At 39.0% G+C, this 24,261-nt stretch overlaps 1 protein-coding gene across 1 annotated transcript; it reads right to left on the bottom strand.

The window, feature by feature from the left end:
• Window positions 1-1,567: 1,567 nt before the first annotated feature.
• On the bottom strand, window positions 1,568-21,411 carry LOC142255433 (chymotrypsin B-like). Its single transcript, XM_075327053.1, is given in 8 exon segments — window positions 1,568-1,729; window positions 8,617-8,750; window positions 11,457-11,637; window positions 11,744-11,822; window positions 16,623-16,699; window positions 21,027-21,047; window positions 21,049-21,131; window positions 21,360-21,411. Coding segments are annotated over 8 exon segments (789 nt in total).
• Between the last annotated feature and the right edge of the window lie 2,850 nt (window positions 21,412-24,261).

The raw sequence follows: 24,261 nt of genomic DNA, 5'->3' as shown, positions 1-24,261 counted from the left end.
GAGAGAGTGTTAGTAGGTGGGAGCAGGAGAGGCCGTGAGGTGGCCGTGTGTGTCTGGAGACACAGGGTGTAAAGTGGAGGAACAGATCTGAGGAGAGGGTGAGATGGGTGGGGAGGATGGAGGGAGAGATGAATAGCTCATTACTGGGTGTAGGGATCAGAGGCGAAAATAGAAAGTGAAGTATTATAGAGGTGAAATTAAAAACACACACAAACATTGTTTACTGTGACTATGTATCCAGTTACCTTCCGGTCCCTTCTGGCCCAATTCTGGCCTAATTCATTTTCTGCACACTTATAGACCCACACTTAAGGATCCACACGCCGACAGTGTGCTACAGATATATAGTGTTAACAAGGCACTCAGGTGGATCACAGAAGAGAGGGGCTGGTGCTCCTCTTAATTACTTAACTCAAAGCTGAACCCAGCTGTTGGATAGCATAGGCAGAGATAACAGGGGGTCATAAAGAAAAGTGAGAATGGGGGTTCATGGAGTGGTCACTTACCGACATACCAATTGCACAGAAAGCAGGGTACACAAGGAAAGGCTATTCATGGGAAAGACGAGTAGTTGGCAGATATACCAATTGCACAGAAAATGTGCGGTTGTTTAGCTGCAGAAGGGACTGGTGCACTTCACAAAATAGATGGTATCATGAGGAAGAAGATTATTTGGCAATACTGAAGAAACATCTCAAGACATCAGCCAGTAACTTAAAGCTTGGGCGGAAATGGGTCTTCCAAATGGACAATGACCTGCAGCATACTGCCAAACTGGTTACAAAGTGGTTTAAGGATAACAAAGTCAATGTTTTCGAGTGGCCATCACAAAGCCCTGACCTCAATCTTATTGCAAATTTATGGGCAAAGTTGAAAAGGCCGGTGCGAGCAAGGCGACCTACAAACATGGTCCAGTTACACCAGTTCTGTCAGGAGGAATGGGCTCAAATTCCTACCAACTATTGTGAGAAGCTTGTGGAAGGAGATCCAAAACGTTTGACCCAAGTCATACAGTATAAGGGCAATTGTACCAAATACTAATGAAATGTATGTAAACTTTTAACTTTGTAGAAGGTATTAAAAATTCCTTAAAACATTTTCTCTCTCATTATTCTGGAATTTGGCAAATAGAAATCATTTTGGTTCCTAATTGACCGAAAACAGGAAAGGTTTATTCTGATTTCATGTCAGATAGTGAGAAAAAACCTGCAGATCTGTCTTTATAGAAAGCGGAGAGAAACTTCTGGTTTCAACTGTACATATTAAGCACGATAACTTGCTATTATGTATTAATCGTGGAAATATAACAGCCACTTTGTCAGGGAGGAAAGCAGTATTGATCACTTGCAGTTCTCCCTTCACCTGCTGTATGTCATTGAAGTCACACACAAAAAACCTACCTAAACCATGTAAACATATATGGCTTATACTGTATGATCTCTTGAAAGTCTAAAGAAACATTTTGAAAGTAACACATTTAAAGAAATATCAAAAGGAAATAGAATCCAAAATTGTAAATAAAAATGTTTATTTTTATTCTTTTAAGAAAATAATGAGCTGTAGTCCATTAATTGGCAGCAAGAATCTGGTCCACCCAGCCACGGAGCTCAGTGACACGGGCATAGACACCTGGAGAAGATACTGAGCAAGTGCTGCTTCCCCAAGACACAATACCAATCAGCACCCAAGCATCATTTGCTTGGCACACAAGGGGTCCACCAGAATCACCCTATATTGGGGAAAAAATATAGAATGAAATTGGTAAATTTCAATACAAGCAATTAACCAATCATGTCACCTTTGCAATTAATACATGTGTACAATATTTTCATCTTTGTCGGAGAAATACTACCGGAAATACAGCAGAAATAAGGCTAGAAGAGACTCAGTACAGGCACCAACTGCAATCTCCCATCCTGTAATTAGATCAGCTGTGAACTGGGTATGCCCCCTGGGCTGTACAGGTTACAGCTGTAGGTGGAGCCTGGCACCATTTTCTTGTAGCCCATTGTTGTAATCTGAGCTACAATTTCCCACTGTAACCACCACTCATACAGTGTTCAGCGATAACAGGGTGACCAAGACCATTCACTTCACTACCCACCCCCCCCCCCCCCGAGGAAGTCTAATGCAAGACGAAACGCGCGTCAGGCTGATGAGTTCCACGGACCCTCTTTCTAGGTATTCTATATCCCTTTCCATTGCTTTATCTTTGCAGTCTCTGTTGCAGTATTTCTACTTGAGATCTATTGCACCTTATCATTATATAAACATCTGCTTTTGGAACTTTAATATTGGAAATGCACTGCATCTTATGCGGGTGTCACATGGGACGATCTATCGTGCGATCGCACGAGCGATCGTACCCACCTCTATCGTTTGTGCGACACGGGCAATTTGTTGCCCGTGTCGCACAAACTCGTTTACCCCCATCACACGTACTTACCTTCCAAACGACCTCGCTGTGGGCGGCGAACATCCTCTTTCTGAAGGGGGATGGACGTTCGGCGTCACAGCGACGTCACACTGCCGCCGCCCAATAGAAGCGGAGGGGCGGAGATGAGCGGGACGTAACATCCCGCCCACCTCCTTCCTTCCGCATTGCTGGCGGGACGCAGGTAAGCTGTGTTCATCGTTCCCGAGGTGTCACACGGAGCGACGTGTGCTGCCTCGGGAACGATGAACAACCGGAGCACAGAAGAAGAAACGACTTTTTGAAAATGAACGACGTGACAACGAGCAACGATAAGGTGAGTATTTTTGCTCGTTGACAGTCGTTCCGAGGTGTCACACGGTACAATATGTCTGACGATGCCGGATGTGTGTCACTAACGACATGACCCCGATGACATATCGCCCGATATATCGTACCGTGTGACGCCCGCATAATTCTTTTTCTGGTATTTTCTTTATTTATTTTTATGTTGTCATCTGATGGATATTTAACTATAGATTTTTGGTGGACCCTCTGGTATTTATTCCCCTCGTCTTTTGCCTTTTTGGAATAACCCTGTCTTTTTAGTATTTTTTGTTCCCAGTAATTGTAATGTAAAGCATTGTAATATTTAAATTTTTAAAAACTTTCTAATAAAACATATATTTTTTTTAATATTTGTAACTTTTGGTGTTTTGTCTCCTGTTCGCAATTTTTTGCCTTCTATTTTGTTCATGGGAGCTTTTTGAAATTTTCAGGATGACCAAGTAGCCTGGCATTGTAGTACTAATGCCAGGTTTCCAAGCTGTTCTCCCCACTGGAAGATGTTACCAATACAGACCTCAAATGATCGGTGACAGAACTGTGGCGGTGACTTCTGGTAGTTTGGCATTACTCATTGTTCAGAGCATAGTAGTGAAATCATCATGCTGCGGTGTTCTGGATGATGCTTTACTGCTGCTTCCGCAAAGTGCATGAGATGAGATGACTTTGTCACTGGCTACAGCACTCTTCACATTCAGCTTCAATGTAAAGCGCGTGGTAACCATTGAGAAAGTCATCTCTTCAGGTGCGCTATGCAAAAGCAGCAGTAAAGCCTCATTTAGGTGTTCATGCATTGCGGACATCTGAATGAGACTTTACACTGAGCAGGGCCAAATATCTAATCTCATCACGTGTAATACAATCTGTGCATCTAAACCTATCATGTGATACAGTCTACTGAGCCGGATATCCAGTCCAATCATTTGTGATACAGTCCATGTTTCCTATCATGTGTGATACAGTTTGTGCATTTGTGCCGCCCCCGTGCCAGCAACCGGCGCTGCTCGGATCCGGATCCGCAGTGTGGCTCAAGGAATTCCTCTGGACCCGGGGGTCGCGCGGACACTCCGACTAAAAGGGGACATATTTGTACAGGGATGGTAGTAAATTGCCTGTAAAGCCACCCACGGTGTGTGGTGAGATGTGGCACTACCGCTGCTGTTGTGAGACACCCGGGGCGATGGGGTGGCAGCTTGTTGTTAACCCCTCCGTGGGTAGGGATGGTTGCCTCGGGATCCGGTGACTTGGTGCAGGGGACGGTGATGGCAGAGACTGGTGCGCCTGGTCAGACCACGGAGTCTCAGCTTACTCACGATTAAAGAAGTCAGACAAGTCCAATGGTTAACCAAGGTAATGGTGGCTGGCCGCCGTGGCCGGATGTATTCTGGTCCCCCACCCGGGCTGGTGGTCTGTATCTCTTCCCTCTGCACTGTTTTGTAGTATTGTGGACTTCCCGGTCTGGAACGCGGGAGTCTGCTCCCAGTAATACTGTTGGGAGCCGTGCCCGCTGACGCTGACCCATGGGATCTACAGGCTCTGACGGATGCCTTATCCCTCTCTGCGGGTGGCTGTCTCTTTTCGGGACTTAGGTTGGGACTGAACCTATAATCCTGCCGTCAATCAGTTGATTAGCCTGGCCGTTGGATCCGGTCCTGGCTTCAGGGTCCGAGTACCCCCTCTGTGCACGGTTTCCGGTCGGGTCCCCGGTGTCGGTACCGGTGGGCTCCAACCCTTCCCCGGTCCACCTCGGTTCTGCCGAGCCGTCTTCCCATCTCCTACTAGTTACGGGCCCACCAACTGCCACCTAGCCAATGTGTCAGGGCTCCGACCCTGACACCTGTCAGTTCAGCCTCAGGCTTATAGCACAGGCCTGGACTCCACTCCACTCCAAACTAATCTGATCTGTTTTTTCTGCCCCGGGCTCTCTAGACCCCTAGGTGAGCGTTTCCTTCCATCTGGTCCCGCCCACTGGTGTGCCTGTCTTTCCCTGGGGGAGGTAACTATTGTTTTTGGTTGGCTGAATGCAACCTAGGTGAGGGATTGGTGTTATGCGGGGCCTATGTGTGACTACCTGACCTGTTAGGGCGTCACACATTTAATACTATCATATGTGCTAGTCCATGTATCTAATCTTTTTATGTGTGATGGAGTCAGCACAGTAATGTATCTAATCTTATTGTGATGTTTGACACCACAGAGTAGTGATACTAGTCACTAGGTGACGCTGGATGGAGTATTGGACACTATGTGGCACAGTATGAGGTTTGTCACTAGATGACACTGGAATCACTAGAGTGAGCAGAGAGAAAGTCAGACAGGCCAGGATCCCTAACCAGTAGGACATGACAACACACAGGGAGTAGACAGAAACAAAGTACAGATAGAGTCTTAGGGTCAGGATACCAGGAGAGTAAGTATAAGATACAGGGAGCAGGCAGAGACATGGTCAGGATACCAGGAGGCAACAACAAGGAGCCAGGAGTTAACGTCAGGATACAGGGAGAAAATGGAGCCAAGGTCAGGGTGCAAGCCAGAGGTCAGAATACAGGCCAAGGGTCAGGATACCAGGAGGCAACATCAAGGTCAAGGAGGGTGGGCAAAGCAGAGTCAGTAACAGTCCTTGGTCAAGTAGCCAAGATCAGAACCAGACACAAACAGGAGCTGAAAGCACTTAGTGCAGAACCACGCAATATGACTGGCGTCGTTCCGGTGAGTATACTCCCTGATAAAGCAGAGCAATTATCCGCAATGAGAAGCATGTGAGCAAGCCGTTCACAGCACCAGCGACGGACTTGATGCAGAGTAGCAACCTGTCCACAGGAGGGCAAAACAGCCGAGAATCTCAAGGCAAAAGGCTCGGGGCAGAGAAGCATAACAGCACGTCATGGCACGCAAGACGCAACGCAAATCGGAACCATGACACATATCATGTGTGATGTGATACAGTCTGTACATCTAATCCTATCATGTGTGATACAGTTCATGTATTTACTTCTATCATATGTGCTAGACCATCTCGTATAATGTGAGATACAGTCTGTAGTCATGTATCTAATCCTATCACGTGTGATACAGTCTACAGAGTTTGTATCTAATACATTCATGTTTGATGGTGACTGTTGAACTGTAGCATTACTGTGATCTGAGCACTGCAGTGATATTACTGCTCCTCTCATATCTCTGTAAAGAGAAGAGAGCAGCCCAGTGTCAACTAAAGGCCGCTTTACACGCTACGATTTATCTGACGATCTGTTAAACGATGTGACACGCCCAGATCGTTGTTACGATTCGCCAAGATCGCACATAGGTCGTTTATTTGCGGTCACACGTAACAATCTCACAAATGACGCAACAGCGATCAGCGATATATTGTTTGACCACGGCGGTCGTTTGGATGTTGTTCGTCGTTGGCAGGGTGTCAAACGTAGCAATAGGTCTGCTGCGATCCAAATGACGAACAATATTTTGAAACTGAACGACGTGTCAACGATCAACGATTTTCAACCTATTTGCGATCATTCGGAGTCGCTCGTAGGTGTCACACACAATGACGTCGCTAACGATGTCAGATGTACGTCACGGAAACCGTGACCCCCGACGACATATCGTCAGATAAATCGTAGCGTGTAACTCCACCTTAAGGCTACGTTCACACATCAGTTTTTTTCCATCAGGCAAAATCCGAAAAAAAAACCGGATAAAACGGATCTGGCTCCGGGTCCGTTTTATCCCCATTGATTTGTATTTGCGCCGGATTGTGCCTGATGCTCTTGCGTTGCATCCGGATTTTGACAGATCCGGCGTAATTACTCAATGCGGCGGCCAGATGGAACGTCTCATTGAACGTTTTTTATTTCTGAAAAAATAATGTATCGCACCGGATCCAGCGCGATAAGGCGTGATTTACAATGGAAGCCTATGGACGCCGGATATGGCGCAATGCGGCAAAAAATGGATGTGGCCGCCAGATACATTTTTTTAAACTGAGCATGCTCCAATTTATTGTAAAAAACGGATGAAACTAATCAAAAACAGATGCGCCGTATCCGTTTTTTAACGGATACGTCAAAAAAAAAAGGATCCGGCGCATCCGTTTTTGCATATTCTGCACCGGACTCGTTGCATCAGGCACACGCCGGATTGTGCCTGATGCCACAAAACTGATGTGTGAACATAGCCTAATAGAATCGGTTCTGTCAGGAAACCTCAGTGACGTTTTTCACATGTCAGTAACCCTTTGCAGTCAGCAACAAAATAGCTCTCCATTTTGATTTTAAACTTCAACCTCCCTTATCCTTTTGCAAATACCCAAAAGGGGAGGTGAGTAAACCTAGGACCAGGTTGCCAACTACACGAGGGAATCTGAAAATGTGTGAAGCAGTGGAATTGACAATCTAAAATATAGTGCATCCTTTTTAACACATTGTAATCACTAATATATGTAACATAATATTATCCATGCCAAAGGTGTCCATAGCCTTGAATTAAAGGGAGTTTTTCATCCCCAAAATAACAACAAAATGTTTACAGTTATATAGGGGATTTGGCACCTATAAAAATTTTAGTATCGCTTTTAGTGGTTTAGATGGAGGAAAAAAACGATTAATTTCGAAAGGAAATGATATGGCTTTGGTGCACCCTTGGTGGAACCAAAAGGGCTGAGTCAGTGCTACTTTGATTGACAGTGCACGCTGAGGCTGCAGACATTGTTGGCTCTCTAGCAGACTAGAGCAAGCTGCTGATTTCAATTAGCTCTGTCAATCAAGATATATCAATCAATGACTCTGCACCTCCGATTTACAATGTAGCTAAGCTCATATACTACCATTGGCAGCTCTCATGTGATGCTAAACCACTAGGTGTCACTAGCTACAACTAGTAAGTAGTGAATGGAGGAGTAGTCAACAAACCAGAGATCAGGAACCAGGAAGTAATGTCAGGAGCCATGAGGTAACGTCAGGACACAAGGAGGGGCCGGTTCCCTGGCTTAACATTCCAGGTGAGTGCTCTGCTTCATTAGGGAGCAACTTCACCTGGAACACCTGCAGTCATAGTTCCTGTGCTGCAGTTTGTGCTTCTGGCACTTGTAAGTGTACGGTTATGATCTTGTCTCTCTACCCCAGACTTTAGTTACACTTCTCTGCCCGTTCCACTTATCCTGACGCTACCCCCTCCCCCTGAATTCTGACCTCTGGCTCGTACCCTGACCTCGACTCCACTTTCTTCTTGTATCCTGACGTTAACTCCTGACTCTTGACATTTGGGTCATACTCTGACCTTGGCTCCGCTTTCTCCCCATATCCTGACGTTACCTCCGGGCTCCTGACCTCCGGCTCGTACCCTGACCTTGGCTCCGCGTTCTCCCTGTGTCCTGACATTACCCCCTGGAGTCTGACGTCTGGATCGTACCCTGACCTTTGCTCCACTTTTTCCCTGTGTCCTGAAGTTACCCCCTGGATTCTCACCTCCAAATCGTACACTGACCTCAGCTCTGCTTTCTACCTGTGTCCTGACGTTACCCCCTGGAGTCTGACCTCCGAATCGTACACTGACCTCGGCTGTGCTTTCTCCCAGCATCAAAGCAGGACTTGATGCTGGAAAACAACCTGACCACCGAGCTCAATACAACAACAGAGCACTGGCTCTGGAGGACAGCAGAGACTGAAAATCAGAGCCAAGACATCTCAACACTGGTTCTAGTCTACATCTATTGCAGTACTCAATTTATCATTTCATGACACACTCTGAACTTATGGTACAGATGGAAACATCATTAAATGTTTTCTTAAAACAACTAAGAACCAACATACACTGCAAACATACTAAAAAAAATCAAGGATTCATCCGCTAATACAAACCATGCAAGAAGAGGATCCGGCAGCTCCAGCGCAGACCATGATATCACTGATGTTGCTTCCCCAGTAGGTCTTACATTGAGCGTTGGACAGCACGGGCAGGGCGGTCTGCTGCAGTTTGCTGGGAGTGTTTGCGGCTGTTCAGAACATAAAGTATTGAGTATATTAACAAGTTTTATTTTGTTTTGTGACTTTTATATAACTAGTTACAATGCATGAATTAATTTAAAAATGTAATTAACTGTAAATATATCAACCCTAATATATATTGGATTTATTGGGTATTCTATTTTATAGTCCAGCCAGAGACTGTCTCCTACATCAAGCCTATGTTCCCATATAGCATATATGCTATGTGTTGAGGACACGCTGTAGGTCACAAATAGTTTTATAAATGTGTTCAACATCCGCGTTTAGTGGATGAACGTCATTAATTTGGGGGTCATATACTGAGAACTATCATAGGACACAGTCTGTACTTGACTGTTTGTCTGTTTTTGCAGGTTTTGTGTTACCAGAGAATGATTATGATTCTCAAAAAGAATAATATATATACTGTGTATATATATATATATCTATATATATCTATATATATATATATATATATATCTAGATAGATAGATAGATAGATATATAGATATATATATATATATATATAACAAAATTAAAAACACAACACTTTTGTTTTTGCACCTATTTTTCATGAGCTGAACTTAAAGATCTAAGACTTTTTCGATGTACACAAAATACCTTTTTGTCTTAACCACTTAATGACTGCGGGCAGCAATATTACATCCTAAACCATCATAGTGTCATCCCTGATTTTTACAGCTTACATGTGTGCCTCGCAGACACAAGTGAATCTGCGTTCCACCCGTGCCTGTTAACGCCTTAAATGGCACTGTGAAAATGTCACAGTGCCATTTAAATGCCGGTCGCGGTAAATCTTTAGTCACCCAGCTCCATCGGCGTCGCAGTGACGTTATCACTGTGAGCAGATGGTTGTCCTGGTAGCAAAGGGTCATTTTTGATGACTCCTGTAGCAAGCATGAGTCACTTCCTGTTTCACCTGGCCGACTGCTGCCAGTGACAAGAGGTGAGTATTTCTGTTGTTCTCAGCTGTGTAGGTGTGATCAGCAGAAATGAATGAGCGATCAGACTGCTGATCGTTATAGTCCCCTAGGGGAACTAGTAAAATAAAGAAAAAAAGTAAAAAAAAGTTTTAAAAAATAAAAAAAAACAAAGTTCAAATCACCCCTTTTGCCCCAATTGAAAATTAAAGGGTTTAAAAAAAAAATACACTTTTTTGGTATCAGCGGGTCCAGAAATGCCCATCTATCAAAATATAAAATCAATTAATCTGATCGGTAAACAGCGTAGCGGCAAAAAAATCCAAATGCCAAAATTCCAATTTTTCATTGCCACAAATTTTGCACAAAATGCAATAACAGGCGATCAAAACGTAGCATCTGCACAAAAATTGTTCCATTAAAAACGTCAGCTCGAGACGCAAAACATAAGCTATTATTGGGCCATAGATCCTGATAAGTGAGAACGCTACAGGTTGCAGAAAATGGCACAAAAAGTGCTCCACTTTTTTTGGACAAACTTTGATTTTTTTTTTTTTTTTAACCCCTTAGATAAAAGTAAACCTTTGCATGTTTCATGTCTACAAACACATACTGACTTGGGGCATCACACAGACACATCAGTTTTACCATATATTGAACACAGTGGATAAAATAGTGAATAAAAACAATCGTGCAATCACACTTTTCTTGCAATTTTTCCACACTTGGAATTTTTTTGCCATTTTCCAGTACACTATATAGTAAAACTTGTGGTTTCATTTAAAAGTACAACTCGTCCTGCAAAAAACAAGTCCTCATATGGCAAGATTGACGGAAAAATAAAAATGTTACGGCTCTCGGAAGAAGGGGAGCAAAAAACGGAAAATCGGCTGGGGGTGAAGGGGTTCACAAATTTGTCTAAATCTGTGTTAGTGAGCGCTTCTCCTTTACCGAGATAATCCATCCGCATCACAAGTGTGGCATATCATGATGCTGATTAAACAACATAATTATTGCACATTTTATTGCCAATAAAAGTGTACTCTAAAATGTGCTGTTTTATCACGCAGGACAATTGTTACAATGTGACTATGGGTAGAGCAGGAAATCGTTGAGCCTAGCTCGCCCTCAGGTTAGGGGGACCCTTGTTATCCCTGATCTCAGAGATAACTCTGAAGGTGGAGATGTCTGAGCCGCCTTCCTGGCCCTTCTACTTACCAGTCCTGATCTTATACACCCCCTCTCACCTACCCCGGGGTAGGTCGGGACAGGGCCGTGATAAAACCAAGAGATAGACATACAGGGGAAACCAAAACTCTATCTCACAGCACACTCACACAAAGGCATAAGACAATAAGAGCAGGGAGGAAACAACAAGATGATGAAATAATTCCACAACAACTCCAACCACCACGAAATATAATCACCAGCAGGATTGGAACACACCAGCAAACAGACTTACACAGCAGTAAGCTATAGTCGGCATGGGAAGACAGATTCCACCATCTTAAAAATGCAGGGGGTAAATGTGATGGGTTTTCAACAACATGTGATCCTAGCGGTAACCAGCAGGCTAGCAGAGAAGCTGTTTAGTTTTTCACACATATTTTATGGACATTTGTCCCATATGGTTTTGCTTGTGTTCTATAGCGGTGTCTCATTAAAAAAAACCTTCCTGACTACAAAACAAATGTGCACGTTTCTGTATTTTACTTAAAACTTTAATAGCAAGTTCCAAAAATTTGTCAACTTTTTCACTAATTCTCATCATACCATTCCATCTTGTCTTTCCCCATCCACTTGTAACACAGATGCGGCCATCGTCGTAGACTTCACCAGGGTTAGCCAAGCACACCGGGGAGACAGTGCTGCCAATAACGGCTGGAGTGGCGAGTTTTATCAAGGAAATGTCATTATTGATGGTGTTGGAATTCCAATTTGGGTGAGTAAAAACCTTTAAAAATAGAAAATGACTCTAAAATCCATCTTTGTTTCATACTAATTATTATATTTTACTGCAAATCCAAACATTTGGACATGTAAACTACGTGTAAACTCACTTTTGCAACTGTCAGAGATTGGATTGCTTCAGCCGAGGAACTTCTGTCATGTTCTCCGAGGACAACGCGGTCAGTTAAACTACAAAAAATAGATCATGTAACTAATATGAATTACATCATTTGACATAAGAAACAATAGAAAGGAAATTAATATTGTGTAATATGTGATTCATTTGTAAAACATACAAATCTAGTAAAAAATGTTTTTTTTCAGCATGTGCGTGAATTTCTGGAAATCCCATCTAGAAGAATAGGACCATCATAGACATTTCTGCAAATTATCTGCCATCTATAAATATATGTATATATATATATATATATATATATATATATATATATATATATATATATATATATATATATATATATATATATATATATATATATATATATATATATATCTCCATAGTAGAAATCCAACTACTGCAAGGAGGAAAATATTCATAAATGTCTTCTAATCTTCTTTTTTTTGGTATTGCATGTTTTTTATTATTTTTACCATGTACTGTTTATATTTATATTTACTGTGTATGTTCTTCCTTATTTTTACTATGTACTGTTTATGTTTATATTTACTGTGTATGTTCTTCCTTATTTTTACCATGTACTGTTTATATTTATATTTACTGTGTATGTTCTTCCTTATTTTTACTATGTACTGTTTATGTTTATATTTATAACTGGCTGTGGTACCCTTCGTTGACTGGGATAGCAACTAAGTCTCTCTCACTCTCCCTCTCTGACTGTCTATCTCCCTCTGTTTCCATCTCTGTATGCCTCTCTCTCTCTGTCTGTCTCTTTTTCTCTGTGTGTCTCTGTCTCTGTCTGTCTCTGTGTCTGTTTCTGTGTCTGTCTGTCTCTGTGTGTCTCTGTTTCTGCATTTCTCTGTCTCTGTGTTTCTCCATCTCTGTGTGTGTGTCTCTGTCTCTGTCTGTCTCTGTGTCTGTCTCTGTGTGTCTCTGTTTCTGCATTTCTCTGTCTCTGTGTTTCTCCATCTCTGTGTGTGTGTCTCTGTGTGTCTCTGTCTCTGAATGTCTAAGTCTGTGTGTCTCTGTGTGTCTCTATCTATCTATGAGTCTCTGTCTATGTCTGTATATGTCTGTGTGTCTGTCTCTGTTTTTGTGTCTCTGTGTGTCTGTCTATGTGTGTTTGTCTCTGTGTGTCTGTCTCTGTGTCTCTCTTTCTGTGTCTCTATGTGTGTCTGTCTTTTTGTGTCTCTGTGTCTCTGTCTCTGTGTGTCTCTGTCTCTGTGTCTGTTTCTGTGTCTGTGTGTGTGTCTGTATCTGTCTCTGTGTGTCTCTGTCTCTGTGTGTCTCTGTCTCTGTGTGTCTCTGTGTGTCTCTGTCTCTGTGTGTCTCTGTCTCTGTCGCTGTGTTTCTCCATTTCTGTGTATGTGTCTCTGTGTGTCTGTCTCTGTGTGTCTCTGCCTCTGAATGTCTCAGTCTGTGTGTCTCTATGTGTGTCTCTGTCTGTGTGTCTCTGTCTCTGTATGAGTCTTTGTCTATGTCTGTATGTGTGTCTGTCTCTGTTTTTGTGTCTCTGTGTGTCTGTCTATGTGTGTTTGTCTCTGTGTGTCTGTCTCTGTGTCTCTATGTGTGTCTGTCTTTTTGTGTGTGTGTCTTTTTGTGTCTCTGTCTCTGTGTGTGTCTGACTCTGTTTGACTTTGTCTCTCTGTCTCTCTCTCTATCCGTCTCTCCACCGATATCATATTACTTCACACATGAGCTTCGTATACTAAGAATGTGCTTTGTTTCCTATAGCAACTAATCACAGCTCCTATTAATGACCTGTAGCTCCCAGCTCCATTGACTTTAATGTAAGCAGTTTGTTTGACGAATAACTGTAAAGCGTGGGGTTAAATTTTCCCCTCAAGACATAGTCTATGACATTCCCTGAGTCAAATGAGGCGTCTGTGCAAAATTTTGAGATTGTAAATGTGATGGTGCAGATTCCATATAGAGGGCTATGTGGGGCCTATTTTTCTGTATGGAGGGATATGCCAGGCCCATTATACTATATGGAGGGCTATGTGGGGCCCATTATTCTGTATGGAGGGCTATGTGGGGCCTATTTTTCTGTATGGAGGGATATGCCAGGCCCATTATACTATATGGAGGGCTATGTGGGGCCCATTATTCTGTATGAAGGGCTATGTGGGGCCCATTATACTGTATGGAGGGCTATGCCAGGCCCATTATACTATATGGAGGGCTATGTGGGGCCCATTATTCTGTATGGAGGGCTATGCCAGGCCAATTATACTATATGGAGGGCTATGTGGGGCCCATTATTCTGTATGGAGGGCTATGTGGGGCCCATTATTCTGTATGGAGGGCTATGTAGGGCCCATTATACTGTATGGAGGGCTATGTGGGGCCCATTATTCTGTATGGAGGACTATGTGGGGCCCATTATTCTGTATGGAGGGCTATGTGGGGTCCATTATTCTGTATGGAGGGCTATGTGGGGCCCATTATTCTGTATGGAGGGCTATGTGGGGCCCATTATTCTGTATGGAGGGCTATGTGGGGCCCATTATTCTGTATGGAGGACTATGTGGGGCCCATTATTCTGTATGGAGGACTATGTAGGGCCATTATTCTGTATGGAGGGCTATGTGGGGCCCATTATTCTGTATGGAGGACTATGTGGGGCCCATTATTCTGTATGGAGGGCTATGTGGGGCCCATTATTCTGTATGGAGGGCTATGTGGGGCCTATTATTCTGTATGGAGGGCTATACCAGGCCCATTATACTATATGGAGGGTTATGTGAGGCCCATTATTCTGTATGGAGGGCTATGTGAGGCCCATTATTCTGTATGGAGGGCTATGTGGAGCCCATTATTCTGTATGGAGGGCTATGTGGAGCCCATTATTCTGTATGGAGGGCTATGTGGGGCCCATTATTCTGTATGGAGGGCTATGTGGGGCCCATTATTCTGTATGGAGGACTATGTGGGGCCCATTATTCTGTATGGAGGGCTATGTGTGGCCCATTATTCTGTATGGAGGGCTATGTGGGGCCCATTATTCTGTATGGAGGGCTATGTGGGGCCCATTATTCTGTATGGAGGACTATGTGGAGCACATTATTCTGTATGGAGGGCTATGTGGGGCCCATTATTCTGTATGGAGGACTATGTGGGGCCCATTATTCTGTATGGAGGGCTATGTGGGACCCATTATTCTGTATGGAGGGCTATGTGGGACCCATTATTCTGTATGGAGGGCTATGTGGGACCCATTATTCTGTATGGAGGGCTATGTGGGGCCCATTATTCTATATGGAGGGCTATGTGGGGCCCATTATTCTGTATGGAGAGCTATGTGGGACCCATTATTCTGTATGGAGGGCTATGTGGGACCCATTATTCTGTATGGAGGGCTATGTGGGACCCATTATTCTGTATGGAGGGCTATGTGGGACCCATTATTCTGTATGGAGGGCTATGTGGGACCCATTATTCTGTATGGAGGGCTATGTGGGGCCCATTATTCTGTATGGAGGACTATGTGGAGCACATTATTCTGTATGGAGGGCTATGTGGGGCCCATTATTCTGTATGGAGGGCTATGTGGGGCCCATTATTCTGTATGGAGGACAATGTGGAGCACATTATTCTGTATGGAGGGCTATGTGGGGCCCATTATTCTGTATGGAGGACTATGTGGGGCCCATTATTCTGTATGGAGGGCTATGTGGGACCCATTATTCTGTATGGAGGGCTATGTGGGACCCATTATTCTGTATGGAGGGCTATGTGGGGCCCATTATTCTGTATGGAGGGCTATGTGGGGCCCATTATTCTATATGGAGGGCTATGTGGGGCCCATTATTCTGTATGGAGGACTATGTGGGGCCCATTATTCTGTATGGAGGGCTATGTGGGACCCATTATTCTGTATGGAGGGCTATGTGGGGCCCATTATTCTGTATGGAGGGCTATGTGGGGCCCATTATTCTGTATGGAGGACTATGTGGGGCCCATTATTCTGTATGGAGGGCTATGTGGGACCCATTATTCTGTATGGAGGGCTATGTGGGGCCCATTATTCTATATGGAGGGCTATGTGGGGCCCATTATTCTGTATGGAGGGCTATGTGGGACCCATTATTCTGTATGGAGGGCTATGTGGGACCCATTATTCTGTATGGAGGGCTATGTGGGACCCATTATTCTGTATGGAGGGCTATGTGGGACCCATTATTCTGTATGGAGGGCTATGTGGGACCCATTATTCTGTATGGAGGGCTATGTGGGACCCATTATTCTGTATGGAGGGCTGTGTGGGACCCATTATTCTGTATGGAGGGCTATGTGTGGCCCATTATTCTGTATGCAGGGATATGTGGGACCCATTATTCTGTATGGAGGGCTATGTGGGACCCATTATTCTGTATGGAGGGCTATGTGGGGTCCATTATTCTGTATGGAGGGCTATGTGTGGCCCATTATTCTGTATTGAGGGCTATGTGTGGCCCATTATTCTGTATGGAGGGATATGTGGGACCCATTATTCTGTATGGAGGGCTATGTGGGGCCCATTATTCTGTATGTAGGGCTATGTGGGGCATATTATGTTGTATGGAGGACTTTGTGGGGTCCGCGACTAGGTTGACCCACAACTTTGTTCAAGTTTTTAACTTTTACCCTCTGTGTATTTGAGTTTGACATCCCTGCCTTAAGTGGTCAAAATGCTGGAATCTGAGGTAGCGCCAATAGTGGAATTTGCAGGCAGCTGTTAGCCCCTGCGTCACACAACCCTTAGCAATTTCCATTTCATACATATGGACATACAGTGGATGTTGATGAAGAGTTAAATGCAATTTATGCAAAATTAAACATTTAAGGCTGGTGTGAACACATGAACTTACAGAACACCGCAGTGAGCTGCTGTCACTACCCAGCTGCTGCTAATCAGTGATCCTCCACAAAAATGCCATCCATTGTCCTGTAACATATAAAGCCATAATATAGAAAATATTGCAGGATAAATCTATGTAAAATAAGCAGAGCAATGTAAGTATGTACAACACTAGGCATATAAATCCAACAGGGCTTACTGCCACCTTAATCACAGGTTACAGTTCCAAAATTCAGGTAAGGAATTACCATTGGCACTGTTAGGCTACGGGCACACATTTAGTATTGGGTCAGTGTTTTACCTCAGTATTTGCAGACAAAACCAGGAGTGGAACAATCAGAGTAAAAGTATAATAGAAACGTGCCAAGCAATCTTTCATCCCACAGCTATTTCTACCAACCAATTTCATACACTTGTATACTCAGCTCTGCCGCGCGTGCATATGCTCTCAATGTGGAGAGCGGGGGCATAACGACCGCAATCGCAGAGATCCCGACTGCGACCGGGCCCGGCAGCGTTAGGGGCCCAGCGCCCACTCTGTAGAGAAGCAGCGGACCCCTCTCTGTCTTACTATATACTGTTTATATTTATATTCACAATTTATGTTCTTTATTATTTTTACTACGTGCCATTTATATTTACCATGTTTACTATATACGGTTTATATTTATATTTATTGTGTATGTTCTTTATTATTTTTACTATATACTGTTTATGTTTATATTAACCATATATTTTTTCATATTTTTACTATGCACTGTTTATATTTACAATTTATGTTCTTTATTATTTTTACTATGTACTGTTTATATTTACCATGTCTACTATATACTGTTCATATTTATATTTACTGTGTATGTTCTTTATTATTTTTACTATATACTGTTTATGCTTATATTTATTATATATATTTTTTGCTTTTTTTACTATGTTCTGTTTATGTTCATATATACAATTTATGTTCTTTATTATTTTTACTATGTACTGTTTATATTTATAATTATATGTTGTTTATTATTTTTACTATTTACTGTTTATATTGATATTCTCAATTTATGTTCTTTATTATTTTTACTATGTGCCATTTATATTTATATTTACCATGTTTACTATATACTGTTTATATTTATATTTTGTTGTGTATGTTCTTTATTTTTACTATGTACTGTTTATGTTTATATTTACTATATTTCTTTTATTATTTTTACTATGTACTGTTTATATTTATATTTACTATATTTCTTTTATTATTTTTAGTATGTACTGTTTATATTTATATTTACTATATTTCTTGTATTATTTTTACTATGTACTGTTTAAATTTATAATTACTATATAAGTTTTTTATTAATTTTACTATGTACTATTTATATTTACAATTTATGTTCTTTATTATTTTTACTATGCACTGTTTATATTTACCATGTTTACTATATACTGTGTATATTTATATTTACCATATTTCTTTTATTATTTTTACTATATACTGTTTATATTTACTATGTATGTTCTTTATCATTTTTACTATATACATCTTTTATTATTTTTACTATGTACTGTTTATATTTATAATTACTATATAAGTTTTTTTATATTATTTTACTATGCTCAGTTTATATTTACAATTTATGTTCTTTATTAGTTTTACTATGTACTGTTTATATCTATAATTTTTTTTATTATTTTTACTGTTTATATTTATATACACAATTTATCATCTTTATTTTTTTACTATGTACCATTTTTATTTATATTTACCATGTTTAGTATATACTGTTTATATTTATATTTATATTTATTGTGTATGTTCATTATTATTTTTACTATATACTGTTTATGTTTATATTTACCATATTTTTTTATTATTTTTACTATGTACTATTTATATTTACAATGTATGTTCTTTATTTTTTATTATGTACTGTATATATTTACCATGTTTACTACATACTGTGTATATTTATATTTACTATGTATGTTTTTTATTATTTTTACTATATACTGTTTATGCTTATATTTATATATTATTTTTTTTGCTATGTTCTGTTTATGTTTATATTTGCAATTTATGTTCTTTATTATTTTTACTATATACTGTTTATATTTATAATTACTATATAACTGTTTTAATATTTTTTTTACTGTTTTGTTTATGTTTATATTTACAATTTATGTTCTTTATTATTTTTACTATATACTGTTTATATTTATAATTATATGTTGTTTATTATTTTTACTATTTACTGTTTATATTGATATTCCCAATTCATGTTCTTTATTATTTTTACTATGTGCCATTTATATTTATATTTACCATGTTTATTATATACTGTTTGTTTATATTTATTGTGTATGTTCTTTATTATTTTCACTATATACTGTTTATGTTAATATTTATTATTATTTTTTTATTATTCTTGCTATATACTGTTTATATTTACTATGTATGTTCTTTATTATTTTTACTATATACTATTTTTATTTATAATTACTATATACATCTTTTTAATTATTATGTACTGTTTATATTTATAATTACTATATAAGTTTTTTAATATTTTTTTTACTATGTTCTGTTTATGTTTATATTTACAATTTATGTTCTTTATTATTTTTACTACGTATCATTTATGTTTATATTTACCATGTTTACTATGTACTTTTTAGATTTATGTTTATTGTGTATTTTCTTTATTTTTACTATATACTGTTTGTTTATATTTACCATATTTTTTTATTATGTTTACTATATACTGTTTATATTTACAATGTATGTTTTTTTATTATTTTTACTATTTAGTGTTTATATTTCTAATTACTATAAGTTTTTTTTATATTTTTTGCTATGCTCTGTTTATGTTTATATTTACAATTTATGTTCTTTATTATTTTTACTATATACTGTTTAGATTTATATTTGCTATGCATGTTCTTTATTATTTTTTACTATATACTGTTTATATTGATATTTACTATGTATGTTTGTTATTATTTTTACTATATACTGTTTATATTTATTGTGTATGTTCTTTATTATTTTTACTATATACTGTTTATATTTATATTTACTATGTATGTTCTTTATTATTTTTACTATTTATATTTATATTTACCATGTATGTTGTTTATTAATTTTACTATCTCCTGTTTATATTTATATTTACTATGTATGTTCTTTATTATTTTTATTATATACTGTTTATATTTACTGTGTATGTTCTTTATTATTTTTACTCTATACTATTTATATTTATATTTACTATGTATGTTCTTTATTATTTTTACTCTATACTATTTATATTTATATTTACTATGTATGTTCTTAATTATTTTTACAATATACTGTTTTTATTTATATTTACTATGTATGTTCTTTATTATTTTTACTATTTACTATTTATATTTATATTTACTAGGTATGTTGTTTATTAATTTTACTATCTCCTGTTTATATTTATATTTACTATGTATGTTCTTTATTATTTTTACTATGTACTGTTTCTATTTATGTTTACTTATATATGTTCTTTATTATTTTTAAAATATATTGTTTTTATTTATATTTACTATATGTTCTTTATTATTTTTACTATATACTGTTTCTATTTATTTTTACTTATATATGTTCTTTATTATTTTTACAATATAGTGTTTTTATTTATATTTACTATATATGTTCTTTATTATTTTTACTATATAGTGTTTATATTTATATTTACTATGTATGTTCTTTATTATTTTTACTATATACTGTTTCTATTTATTTTTACTTATATATGTTCTTTATTATTTTTACTATATACCGTTTATATTTATATTTACTATGTATGTTCTTTATTATTTTTACTATATACTATTTATATTTACTATGTATGTTCTTTATTATTTTTACTATATACTATTTATATTTATATTTACTAGGTATGTTCTTTATTATTTTTCCTATATACTGTTTATATTTATATTTACTGTGTATGTTTTTTATTATTTTTACAACCATGTGACATAGCTTCACCCTCTCTTTCACTGCTTAGATGCCACAGTAGATATTGACCACAGCATGTAAAGCTATGTGAAGACAGAGGATTCTTCGGAGTTTTGAGTTGATTTACTCCTAAAAAAAGCACTAAAATAAATCACTTGAAATGTTCTTATTCATTTGAATTTTAAGTCACTTTGTGTTCATATGAGGAATTTATTTTATTTTTTTGTTTTATTTTCCAGCTGAGATTTATAAAAAATTGTTTGGTGGAGAAAACAAAAAGTCACGGTCACGTCCTATAAGCTGATCCTGATACAATCTGTTTTATACAATCCTGAGTATGAAAACAGTTTGCAAATAAGTGAAATCCTTTAAACATTACTTTTCAGATTCAATCTTTGCCTTTTCTTTTTATTTAATATCCATGATTACCTGAAGAGAGACTTGCCAGGGGCCAAGATCCCGGAACTGCCTCCTCCCCATTGACTATCCTGGCATAGCCGGTGACCACCGGGGCGATATTGGGGACTCCGCAGCCTGGTAAAAAAAACAAACAAACAAGGATTTTATCATTATAAAATGTTTAGATATATTTATTAAGTGAAATGTAGAAATAACATTTTATCTTCTTGTCTAGATAATAAAATATATTTGCTTGTTGTGTTTATTGATTTATGGAAATATTATAATTAATGATGCAAAATAAATATTTTTGTAATTAGATGTAAATTCAATAATAAACTTTAATGCATTAGTTGAATTTACCATAAGCTGCGGTGGCCAAAGCCAAACAGGAGACGAGGAGTAGGAAACCCATAGTCAATACTTTTCTTATTCACATGGAAAACGTTTATACTAAAGGGCCCAAATCTGTAAGATATGGAATTGCTTAATGATTGGCTCAAATGTACACAGCAAGGTGAACAAACACTACAGTTGTAATCTAGAACCTTCAATGTTGTGGTATTGACCTTTTAACCCTTTAGTGACGGAGCTAATTTTCACCTTAATGACCAGACCAAATTTTGCAATTCTGACCAGTGTCACTTCATGAGGTTATAACTCTGGAACGCTTCAACGGATCCCGGTGATTCTGAGATTGTTTTTTCGTCACATATTGGACTTCATGTTAGTACCAAATTTAGGACAATATTTCTTCCGTTTATTTATGAAAAAAATTGAATATTGGCAAAAATTTTGAAAATTTAGCAATTTTCAACTTTTGAATTTTTATACCGTTAAACCAGAGATTTCTGTGACACAAAATAGTTATTAAATAACATTTCCTACTTGTCTACTTTACATCAGCACAATTTTGGAAACAAATTTTTTTTTTGTTAGGAAGTTAGAGGGGTTCAAAGTTTATCAGCGATTTCTCATTTTTACATCAAAATTTACAAAACCATTTTTTTAGGGACCACATCACATTTGAAGTGACTTCAATAGGCCTAGATGACAGAAAATACCCAAAAGTGACACCATTATAAAAACTGCACCCCCCAAAGTACTCAAAACCACATTCAAGAAGTTTATTAACCCTTCAGGTGCTTCACATGAACAAAAGCAATGTGGAATGAAAAAAAGCAAAAATTAAATTTTACCTAAAACTGTTGCTCTAACCCAAATTTATTCACTTTTAGAAGAAATAACACAACAAAATGGACCCCAAAACTTGTTCCCCACTTTCTTATGAGTGCGCCGATACCCCACATGTGGTCAGAAACCTCTGTTTGGACAAATGGGAGGGCTCGGAACAGAAGGAGCAATATTTGAATTTTGGAAAGCAAATTTGGCTGAAATAGATTGCGGGCACCATGTTGCATTTACAGGTCCGCTAAGGTACCTAAACAGAAGAAACCCCTCACAAGTGACACCATTTTGGAAACTAGACCCCTCAAGGCTTCTATCTAGGGGTATAGTGAGCATTTTAGATCCACAGGTACTTCACAGATTTTGTTAACGTTACGTTGTCATATTGAAAATTTTAATAATTTTCTCAAAAATGTTGCTTTAGCATCAATTTTCTCACTTTTTCAAGAGGTAATTCCAAAAATTTGACCTCAAGGTTTGTTAACCACTTTTTTATGAGCGCGGTGATACCTCAAATGTGGTCTGAAACCTTTGTTTGGACAAATGGGAGGGCTTGGAACGAAAGGAGCAATATTTGAATTTTGGAAAGGAAATTTGGCTGAAAAAGATTGCGGGCACCATGTCACATTTGGAGGACCCCTAAGGTACCTAAACAGCAGAAACCCCGCACAAGTGACCCCATTTTGGAAACTAGGCCCCTCAAGGAATTTATCTAGATGTTTGGTGAGTACCCTGAACCCCCAGGTGCTTCACAGAATTTTATAACGTTGAGCCATGAAAAAAAAAAATAAAATGTTACCACAAAATTGTTATTTCAACCAGGTAGCTTTTTTTTTTACAAGAGTAAATGGAAAAAAATCAGCATAACATTTGTTGTGCAATTTCTCCTGAGTTTGGCGATACCTTATATGTGGTGGAAATCAACTGTTTGGGCGCATGGCAGGGCTCGGAAGGGAAGGAGTGCCATTTGACTGCAAAATTGGCTGGAATCAATAGCGGACGCCAGGTTGCATTTGGAGAGCCCCTGAGGTTCCTAAACAGTGGCGGTCCCCCACAAGTGACTCCATTCTGGAAACAAGACACCTCAAGGCTTTTATCTAGGTGTATAGTGAGCAGTTTGAATCCACGAATACTTCACAGAATTTGATAAGCTTAGGTTGCCATATTGAAAATTTTCATTTTTTTCACAAAAATGTTGCTTCAGCATCAAATTTCTCACTTTTTCAAGAGACAACAACAAACCGTGGACCCAACAGGTTGTTATCCAATGTCTTATGAGCACAGGGATACTCCACATGTGGCCAAAAACCTCTGTTTGGATAAATGGGAGGGCTTGGAATGGAAGGAGTACCATTTGAATTCTGGAAAAGTTGAGATAAATTGCGGGCACCATGTCACATTTGCAGGGCCCCTTGGGTACCTATACATTAGAAACCCCCACAAGTGACTCCATTTTGGAAACTGGATTTTATTCAGGAGTATAGTAAGCATTTTGAATCCACAGGTACTTCACAAAAATGTTGCTGTAGCAACAAATGTCTCACTTTTAGGCTATGTGGCCATGATCCAGCGACACGGCGTCTAGTACACAGTGTCAGCCTTCCTGCAGAGATGTGAGTGTTGTCCACGGGAGAACGCAGCTGCCCATGCCCACAATTTGAGTTCAGGCTGCTGTGAACTTTAGTTATATTCTACCTGCAGAGAACACTCATCTCTGCAGCATAAATTGACATGCTGAGGCTCGCGAAGCTGCGCCACACGTCAGTGTATGCTGCGGAGAAAAGAAGCACAGTGGGCATGGGATTTCTAAAAATCCTTCCACTGTGCTTCTACTGCACAACGCAGCGCTATGGACGCAGGGAAAACACTATGGACACACTCACCACCCCGATTGTGGGCACACAGCCTAAAATGCTACAATGGATGAATGGATAGATGTCAAACAAATATAACGTCCCACCCCCTGCATATTCTAAGCTGGTGCCCTTTAGTGTCTTTCATGTGGCACTAAAGGGTGCCTAGCCTTGTATTTAGCCCCCCAAAAAATTAATAATTAAAATAAACGACATGGGGTCCC

The sequence above is a fragment of the Anomaloglossus baeobatrachus genome, chromosome 10, assembly GCF_048569485.1.
Source record: "Anomaloglossus baeobatrachus isolate aAnoBae1 chromosome 10, aAnoBae1.hap1, whole genome shotgun sequence".
Lineage (NCBI taxonomy): Eukaryota > Metazoa > Chordata > Amphibia > Anura > Aromobatidae > Anomaloglossus > Anomaloglossus baeobatrachus.
This window is presented reverse-complemented; position numbering and strand designations above follow the sequence as displayed.